General features: G+C 33.4%; 3 protein-coding genes across 3 annotated transcripts; 2 read left to right on the forward strand and 1 right to left on the reverse strand.

The window, feature by feature from the left end:
* Positions 1 to 390: 390 nt before the first annotated feature.
* Positions 391 to 1,502, reverse strand: LOC113756763 (NADPH:quinone oxidoreductase-like). Its single transcript, XM_027300305.1, has 2 exons — positions 1,492 to 1,502; positions 391 to 1,108 (listed from the first exon to the last, which is right to left on the reverse strand). Exons 1-2 carry the CDS (start codon positions 1,500 to 1,502, stop codon positions 535 to 537), a joined length of 585 nt encoding a protein of 194 aa, XP_027156106.1. The 3' UTR covers positions 391 to 534.
* A 2,940-nt stretch (positions 1,503 to 4,442) lies between these two features.
* LOC113761454 (bifunctional epoxide hydrolase 2-like) lies at positions 4,443 to 7,029 on the forward strand. The gene is made up of 4 exons (XM_027304449.1): positions 4,443 to 4,890; positions 5,647 to 5,814; positions 5,935 to 6,170; positions 6,558 to 7,029. The coding sequence occupies exons 1-4, from the start codon at positions 4,606 to 4,608 to the stop codon at positions 6,799 to 6,801; spliced, it is 933 nt and encodes a 310-aa protein (XP_027160250.1). The 5' UTR covers positions 4,443 to 4,605; the 3' UTR covers positions 6,802 to 7,029.
* A 1,773-nt stretch (positions 7,030 to 8,802) lies between these two features.
* LOC113756773 (bifunctional epoxide hydrolase 2-like) lies at positions 8,803 to 9,310 on the forward strand. Its single transcript, XM_027300314.1, has 2 exons — positions 8,803 to 9,090; positions 9,251 to 9,310. The coding sequence occupies exons 1-2, from the start codon at positions 8,803 to 8,805 to the stop codon at positions 9,308 to 9,310; spliced, it is 348 nt and encodes a 115-aa protein (XP_027156115.1).
* Positions 9,311 to 9,857: the final 547 nt, after the last annotated feature.

The raw sequence follows: 9,857 nt of genomic DNA on the forward strand, positions 1-9,857 counted from the left end.
AGAATTAAATAAAGAAGAAAGAGAAAAAGAAATAAAAGAAAGGAAAACAAGGTAAATGAAAAGTCAAAATAATGCAAGGGCAATTTTGTCCTAAAGGGGGTTAAGTGAGCAAAATTAAAGATTAGGGGGTAAACTGAGAAATGGGATATTCTTTAAGGGGATAAAATGTGATTAACCCTAAAGTTTATTGGATTCATTCACAATCACAACAGTGGATAAGATACGCTTTGTTTCTGTCCAAGAAGGATACCTAATTACAACCACCCATGGATGGAATTCTCGTTTGCAATTTCAGAACAAATTTTCCAAATGGTAGTCCACACCAGAAGGAATACAAACTAAAAAGCAAAGAACATATGATGCCCTGAAAACCGAAAAGGGTCAGAGATATTTCAAAATACTGTGAGTCATTTCTTGTGAACTCCAGGAATGAGTCAAAATGTATTCTTTAGGCCATGTGAAATGATATGCTAGCTAGCAGAAGAGAAGAAGAAAGTAAATACAATTTCAGACGGTATTGATAGTATATATGCATCATTTCGACTTGCCCTGGAGTCTCAAGGTAAATGCATACAAAGACAAAAGAACCTCCTTCAATTTCTCTCTGATTTCCTCATCGATCAAGTTACCATCCCTATCACACTTCTGGGGCGGGGCTAAAGGCCTCCGGAGGAAAAACTCAGGCTTATTGATGAAGTGAAGATCAAGAAAAATTCCAATCTGACGGATGTGATATTGTTGTCTATTCCCACCAGAACCTCCAGCAGCACTCACAAGTGCAGCAGCCTTATCAGCCCAAACATTGGGGGGTCTTGATCCCCAGTCGATAGCATTTTTCAGGGGTCCGGAAACCGAATAATTGTACTCTGGGGAAGCAAAAAGAATACCATCTGCTTGGCGGATCTTATCCCGAAAAGCCTCAACTTCTCGGGGATAAGTCCCATCAACTTCTAAATCTGTATTCAAGAATGGTAAAGATGATATGTCTATATACTCTATGATCATGCCGTCTATTGACTTGCTGGATATCTCGATGGCTGCACGGATGAGGCCTCGATTGCAAGAGCCCTTACGGAGGGAGCCAAATTCAGTGGGATCCTCTGTGCCACTGTTCGGTGCCAAATTCAGTGCTAATTCCACTTATCACGTGATGGTAGAAGAAATTTAAATAAATAGCATATGATAAATTAAATAAACAGGACACTTTGCATAAATATAGACGTGGCACTGAACTGTCACGGAAAAAGTGGCACTGAAGATCCCGTGTGCCTCTGGTGCAACAGGCTTCACATCTTTAGATTAACATCATGATCAAATTTAGGTACCAATAGTCTGTTGGTATTGTAATTCAATGCTTGAACCATGAAGCAAGTTTCTTAAGCGTCTTCCTATTTCTCTTGAAGTGCCATTGGTGGTACGTGCTTATGTAGTTGTGTTTTCACTCCTCGCTTTGCTATCCTGTTAGAGTCCTATATTTGCTGTTTGGTTTACCATGCAAACATGGGCTATATGGCACTTTTGGAGTCTACCTTGCATCAAAATTTCTTGTTTAAATTTGAGGGATTCCGGCTGAAAAGATTTGCATTGTGTTTTAACTTTTAAGGCTATAAATATTAACCAATGTGCAATATAATAGAAAACTACTTGCGTTTGTTATTGTGTTGCTACAAGGGTGAGCCCTATACCTATTAGTTTCGGATAGATTTTAATTCATGATTGATTGTAAGTATTAATTCTTAAGTTGTTCTTTTTAGGCATGAGGGTCAAGCCAAGGATCCTCGAGTGGAGCTGGTGGAATGTTTCGGCAGCGGTGTCAGCAAATTAATACTAATACAGTCCGTGACTTGGACGCACATGGGATTTGATGTGATTCAGTCCGTGACTTGGACTGTGATTGTCAAGAGACCATGCAAGCTTACAGTGTGGTTTTTTCTTTTTTTTTTTACTGCAATCAATCGTAAAATTCTTATTATCTAATCTATCATATTTTACACGAAGAAGGAGTATCATATTTTATATAGAGGAGGAGTCTAAAGAATCTATGAAAAAAGTTAGTTATAGATCTGATTAGATAATTAAAATGGTGTCTTGATATTTCTTTTAAATTTTTTTATTACAAGTAGGGTTCGAATCCCTAATCTATAATCCAAACAAGTTGGTAGCCAAAGCTCAGTGGCTAAGCTATCAGTTGGTTCTGGTTAAAGGGTTTGAAGGTAGATGCAGCCTAGATCTGGTGAAAATGAGCGCAACTACGGCAACAACAGAAGTTGTATACAACAATTGCAGGTCCATCCTTCAAAAAAAAAAAGCAGTTCATGGTCCATGTTAAGAAACGGCCACTTGAAATATCTTAAAATATTTATCATATTGAAAAAATTAAAATATTTTTAAATTTCTTTTTTTAATATACCTCTTCTTTCTAATTATATGTATGTTATTATTTATATTTAAATTTTAAATTTATTAGAATAAAATTAATAAAAATATATAAACATCACAATCAAATTATTATTTTTTAACAGTTGAATGGCTAAATAAATTGGGATAGAGGCACTAATAAGGATAATTACAGAAACCTCCCCTGAGATTTCTGATATTTGCACTGACCTCCCCTATCAATTTTGAAATTGCATTAACCTCCCCTAAAAAAAGTTGGAACTAATTTAAAAGGTAAAAGTGTGTGAAATTACTAGAGTACCCCTATTGGATTTGACTTTACCAGATGAAAGGTTTGAGTACTTTCATCAAAACCAACGTTTAATTTGTTAAACAAATTAAACTAATCAAACTATTTCTGCATAGTTAAATTAATTAACTAATTATCTAATTATCTAATTAACTAATTTCTATTTTATCTAATTAACTAATTATCTAATTAATTAATTATCTAATTAACTAATTAACTAATCAAACTATTTCTTCATAGTTAAACTAATAACTAATTATCTAATTGTTAATAGTTATTAACTAATCAAACTATTTCTGCATAGTTAAACTAATTAACTATTAACTAATTATCTAATTAACTATTAACTAATTAACTAATTAACTAATTTCTATTTATCTAATTAACTAATTAATAATTATCTAATTAACTAAAGCTGTTGTCTGTCCGAAACTAACAAATTATTTGCGTGTTAAACTAATTAACTAATTAACTGCTTAACTAATTAACTAACTAATTATCTAATTAATTAATTAACTAATTTTTGTTTATCTAATTAACTAATTGTCTAATTATCTAATTAACTAAAGCTGTTGTCTATCCAAACTAATAAACTATTTGCATGTTAAACTAATTAACTAATTAACTGCTTAACTAATTAACTAACTAATTATTTAATTAATTAATTAACTAATTAACTAATTTCTATTTATCTAATTAACTAATTATCTAATTAACTGAAGTTGTTGTCTGTCTGAAACTAACAAACTATTTGCATGTTAAACTAATTAACTGCTTAACTAATTAACTAATTAACTAACTAACTGATTAACAGACTATTTGCATGTTAAACTATATGCAGTACGCATTACCTATTTAAAGTATCGGCTCTTTATGGGTATTTTACTTTCAAACATTTAATTTATGATAAAAATATCAATATTTGTAAGTAAAATTCAAATAGTGTTACAAAAAATATCAATATTCTTACTTTCAAATATTTAATTTATGGCCTTATGCCCCTCCCTTTTTGTAAGAATATTACTGTAACACTTTTTGAATTTTACTTACAAACATTGATGTTTTTATCATAAATTAAATGTTTGAAAATAAAATACCCATAAAGAGCCGATACTTTAAATAGGTAATGCGTACTGCATATAGTTTAACATGCAAATAGTCTATTAATCAGTTAGTTAGTTAATTAGTTAATTAGTTAAGCAGTTAATTAGTTTAACATGCAAATAGTTTGTTAGTTTCAGACAGACAACAACTTCAGTTAATTAGATAATTAGTTAATTAGTAAATTAGATAAATAGAAATTAGTTAATTAGTTAATTAATTAATTAGATAATTAGTTAATAGTTAATTAGCTTAACTATTAACTAATTAGATAATTAGTTAAGCTAAGCAATTGTCAAGCAAATAATAATTGTCAAGCAAGATGAGGGCAAAATTGGAAGAAATGTTTTATCTCACTTCTACAAATAATTTTTTAATGGGACATCAAGCTGTCAGGGAGGTTTCTGCAACGAATTGTTACTGTTCAGGGGAGGTGAATGCAATTTCTAAACCTAGAGGGGAGGTCAGTGCAAATGTTAGAAATCTCAGGGGAGGTTTCTGCAATTATCCCGGCACTAATAATATGTTCACGCTGCTCAACAAAGCAGCGACGTGGCGCGAGGTGTTTGGCCATGATTTGACAATAAATAAACCTTTCTTCTAGCCATCAGTCAAAGCGATCCAAATAGGACAAGACCAAAAGTTACAGAATCTCCCACCGAACCCCGTCGAGAATTGTTTTCCACTTACTTTTAAGTAAGAGTAAGTGCACGCCCAAGCCTTGCAGAAGCGAATACTCCAGGATAGACTACAACAGTTACACTTAGCACACTTTACTCTTGTTCCCTCCCCTCCTTCTCGGGTTTTGTTTCGTGGGAATGGATCAAATACAGCACAAGCATATTGAAGTCAACGGTCTGAAGCTTCACATAGCTGAGATTGGAGGAGGATCGAAAGCAGTGTTGTTCTGTCATGGGTTTCCGGAGATCTGGTATTCTTGGCGCCACCAAATGATTGCTGTGGCCAAGGCTGGCTACAGAGCAATTGCTCCAGATTACAGAGGCTATGGACTCTCTGACCCTCCAACCGTGCCCGGGGAGGCTACCTATGCTGATTTTGTCGATGATCTGGACTCCCTTCTTGATGCTCTCGCCATTTCTAAGGTACTATTCTCCCCTTTCCCAATTCCCGGCCGACAATCTGCTATGAAGTAGTGTGTTTTTCTGCTCTCTCTCTCGCTCTATATATAGATATTCTGAACTCTATTTGCTGCTAGATAACTTTTGCTAGTTGAATTTGTTAGGAAGTGAAGGAAAATCAAAACATGGTATTATTTCTTTTAGTGAAACAGTTCATGGCTTTGATAATTGTATGCATGTCGACCCAATGGTAGTATAGATGCCTTCAAAATTTTCCATAAATCTTGAGAAATGGTTTAACAATAAAAGAAAGAACAAGGACTTGAGAAAGAATGTTAGAATGATATTGCTAATATGCAAATCAAACATGGTCTTGACGACTTTCTTACATTTCCAGTTTAGATTTTCTGCACAGTAATCGTTGAAGTACCTTATCCGCGGAATAAATCATTAATCTGATGCAACTGGGGACTGACTTTCTTAGAAAGAAGAAGATAGATATGCTATCATACTCATTGCTCTGCCATTTTGAGTGAAGTTGACATTAAACGTCTAGAGTGCATAATATAAAAGGAGTTGCTCTTTCACTTTTATACAGTAATATTTCTGTATATATACATACATACAGACATACATGTATACACACACATGCGCATACCATTACGAGATTTTTTCAATTGATGTTTCCTTGTATGTTACGTGATTGTACTTTCTTTATTTGGATGCTTGCTCGTTTTGTGGAACATGAATGCCAAATCTGCATACCTTTGGAATACACAGGTTTTTCTCGTAGCTAAAGATTTTGGAGCCCGTGTTGCACAATATTTTGCCCTTCTCTACCCAAACAGGGTTGCTGGAGTTGTAACATTGGGCATACCTTTTGTGCCTCCAAACCCCACTCCAATGCAAGACTTCCTTCCGGAAGGCTTTTATATGTCCAGATGGCTGGTACACAACAATCTTTGTTTCTAGCAACTTCTTTCTTTGTTATCTCCAGTAAGCGTGCTCAGTTTTCTTTAAAAGAATAGGAAAGTAATCATGGCATCTTACAAGATTTCTTGATTCTAGGAACCTGGAAGAGCAGAAGCAGATTTTGGTCGGTTTGATTGCAAAACAGTTGTGCGCAACATATATATCCTGTTCTCCAGGAGTGAAATACCAATAGCTAAAGAAAATCAGGAGATAATGGATATGGTGGATTCATCTACTCCTTTACCCTCTTGGTTCACTGAAGAAGATCTTGAAAACTACGGTGCACTATATGACAAATCTGGATTCCAAACTGCTCTACAAGTGCCTTACAGGTAAAAGAATTGTTACGCTTTTTAAATTCATTGCAAGTGCATATTCTTATTCGCAGGTATGTGTTACTCTTATACTACTGCCTAGATGAGATGATTATCAAGTAGCTAGTAGTCATGGTGTGGAACTGCTGCAACTCCTGCAATGAAGAGTAGCAAATGACAATCTCATTTACCCCAATTTTTGAAAGTCATGATCACAACTTTTGTGTCCACTATTGCAGTGATGATTCTCTATTCCAAGTTTGCAACTTGTAGCTTGCAACTCTTGTAGCAACTCCACTACAAGCTGGCCAAAAACAGTGGGGGGTAGCTCATTGTCCTAGATATATCAATGTGCACACTTCTCTGAAAACTAGTGGTTGATTTGGTATATAACTTTATTTGTAGGGCAAACAGAGAGCTCAATACATCAGAAGTAAAGGTTGATGCTCCTGCACTGCTGATAATGGGTGAAAAAGATTACTTCCTTAAATTCCCGGGAATGGAGGACTACATAAGAAGCGAACAGACAAAATTTTTTGCTCCTAATCTGAAGACAGTTTATGTACCTGAAGGTAGCCACTTTGTTCAGGAGCAATTTCCAGATCAAGTGAATGGGCTGATACTCAATTTCCTCAAGACCCATAGTTGATCTGGACATGCAAGGTGGTTGGTAGCAGGCTTAATTTCTGACGCCCTGTTGTCCAAGGTTCTCAAGTTCATTGGCTGCTGTCATCCTATATTGAAGTCCTGGACATTTTGTGTTTTCTTCTTGTCAATTTCATCCACAACTTCTCTGCTAAACTACCTCATGGCATTCAGCTTTTGCCATTGTTGTAGTTTGCACTACAAATCCTTTAATAAATTATCATTTTCTGCACGTCTGGTTCTTATTCTCAATTTCCTGCGAACTTTACACTTTTGAGTTAATGCAAAATTTAGATTATCAGCATTTCCATTTATTCTTTAGTCTATCCATGTTTATTAACTTTAATTGAATTATAAATTCACCAAAAGAAGGAGATGCAACAATGATAACAAAAGGATCTGCTTACAAGAACCTGGTTGTTGCAAAATGATGTGGAGTTTGGTTTTCCTTCTCTGTCCCTAGGAAGGAATGATCCAAAAGGAGTGGTAAGATGTTTGTGTTGGATTGATCGGAAAACTAAGACACATAAATGACATAGAAAATGTTTTCTTTTCCTGAAATCATTCCTTCCCATTTAAATGTCAAATTGGCAAATTATCCCAAATGTTATTTTACTTATATCACAAATACAATTTTCAATTAATTTTTTTATCTCATGTAAATAACATTATTATAAAAGAAGCTATAATAATTATTTCAAATAATCCCCTATCCAAACACTAAATATTTGTTTGCCTATTTACGTTATGCAACCTTTTTTTTTTTTCTTTTTTTGGCAGTACGTCAGTTTTGCCAATTTAAAGCAGGAATAGTTAAGAGGGAAAAAAAAAAAATTTTGTTTGCCATCTTTAAGGGCAGAGATGTAACCTTAAAAGTTCACGACGACGTATTTTGCCGTATAATTTCAGAAATGTCCTCTTAAGGTTTCTAACAGTTTTACTTGGCACCTTCAAACTTTTTAAAAATCTCACTTGATTCCCTTAGCTTAAATTTTTTGTAACATTTAAAATCCATTTCAAAATATAATATTAAAAAAGCTCATTTTGAGAGGGAGAATACAAATTCCAAATATGTTCTTTTTTTGTGATTTCTTAATTATTAGAACACACTAAATTTATCTCTTTGGTTAATATCAATATAGTCTTAATAAAAATTCAAAAGTTGATAATAAGATCGAAAAACTCTTTAATAGTTTTGATGTCATTGGTTTGAACAAAAAATGTTAAATTACTTAAAATTATAAATGATTTACAATGCTCTTAAAACTAACTTGCCATAATTTACAACCATAAGAATACCTTTTTGCACTAGCCTAAAAACAATATAAATAAGTTCATATATAAGTATCTTTTTTCTTTTCAAGCCATTGATTTAAAAAAATTGGAAAATTCAAAAATATGTAAAAAAATTATAAAACTTCTTAGATTAACTCAAGAGAAGATATTTTCTATCTAACTTGCAAAAACATCAATAAACTTTCGAATATTAACTTTTTGATATTTAAAAAAATACTATATTTTATCCAATTAGAATAAACCTTCATACCTTTTATTCTTATTTTTCATTTGTTATCAATATGTTCACAGTTTTGGTAATAAAAAGTAAGACAACAAAAGGACAAATTTGGAATGATACTAAATTTACTCTTCCAAAATGGATTTTTTAATATTATATTTTAAATTGGATTGTAAATGAAACTAAAAAAAAAACTAAAATAAAGGAGACAAGTAAGATTTTTTAAAGTTTGAGGGTGCCAACTGAAACTGTTAGAAACCTCAAAGGAGGTTTTTGAGATTATCCCTATTTAATATATTATCTTTGCAACCAAACTTCAAAGTAGGTGACAACCTGACAATTCAGCTCAGCTCACCAAAGTTGAATTATTCCCACCTAAGCAGCAGACAGGAACTCAAAAACTTTACAAGAAAGCAACCTTAGAATTGGAAGTACAGTATCAAACAAGTTTCTTTAGTTCCTCTCTGCGTCGTTTTGGGATCTTAAGAAATGGATCAAATCCAACACAAGTTCATACAAGTTGACGATGGTGTAAAGCTTCACGTAGCTGAGATTGGAAGTGGGCCATCAGTTGTTCTGTTCCTTCACGGATTCCCTGAGATATGGTACTCTTGGCGCCACCAGATGATTGCTGTGGCCAAGGCTGGTTACAGAGCCATTGCACCTGATTACAGAGGTTATGGATTATCCGACCCTCCGCCAGAACCCCAGAAGGCCAATTTTGCTGACTTTATCACAGACGTCCTTGCTGTCCTTGATGCTCTGAGTATCCCCAAGGTATATTCCTTGCTGTAATCTTGCCTCTTCTATTTTCGGGTTAATGCTAAATTTCTATTTTGGGCTTCTGGTAATTGCTTGCCGTGAGTTGTAGCTATAAAATTCTCAAGTTTTCAGGCATGACCCTAAAACACAGACTCTGTCTGTGACTGTTGATCAGCTTTGGGACGTTAATCGTGACATCCAGATAGTTTATAGGTGTTGCGTCATGATTCATTAGGAGTCTCACCTTAACAGTTGGCAACAAGTTTTAGCATCAGGTCAAACCAAGTGACGGAGCCAGGATTTTTTTTTGGGGGGGCCAAAATTTTTTCCTAATAAAATTATTTTAATATATTATGTTCAAAATAATTTTCTTCTATTTAAATATATGACATCTAATAATATCAAATATTAAATTTAATTATAAAGATATGTCTATTCATAAATATGTGGTACAATCATAACAAAAATTAACAAAAAAAATAACCTTTGATTAAATATCTTATAACATTACAATTTACAAACCATCCAATTTGCACATCATGAGAAAATGCTCTCCAATATGTCACCTATGCAATAGATATATATATATAACCATGTAATGTAAATGTAACTATTTTCAATTGAAAAAAGATAAAAATTATATTAACATACTTTGAAATTTCAACATCTTTTCTTAGAAGTAAATTGAGCTCTACGTTCTTTCATAGAACTAAATTCATCTATGATTGAATCACTGCTAAATTTTTCAGCAACTTCCTTTTCTATATACACAGTTAAACAAT

The sequence above is a fragment of the Coffea eugenioides genome, chromosome 2, assembly GCF_003713205.1.
Source record: "Coffea eugenioides isolate CCC68of chromosome 2, Ceug_1.0, whole genome shotgun sequence".
NCBI classification, from domain to species: domain Eukaryota; kingdom Viridiplantae; phylum Streptophyta; class Magnoliopsida; order Gentianales; family Rubiaceae; genus Coffea; species Coffea eugenioides.

Coding starts and splice junctions, on each gene's coding strand:
- LOC113761454 (XM_027304449.1), top strand. CDS start 4,606: ATGGATCAAATACAGCACAAGCATATTGAAGTCAACGGTCTGAAGCTT. Junction 5,815..5,934: donor TTTATATGTCCAGATGGCTG/GTACACAACAAT, acceptor TCTTGATTCTAG/GAACCTGGAAGAGCAGAAGC. Junction 6,171..6,557: donor GCTCTACAAGTGCCTTACAG/GTAAAAGAATTG, acceptor CTTTATTTGTAG/GGCAAACAGAGAGCTCAATA.
- LOC113756773 (XM_027300314.1), top strand. CDS start 8,803: ATGGATCAAATCCAACACAAGTTCATACAAGTTGACGATGGTGTAAAG. Junction 9,091..9,250: donor ATGCTCTGAGTATCCCCAAG/GTATATTCCTTG, acceptor ACTGTTGATCAG/CTTTGGGACGTTAATCGTGA.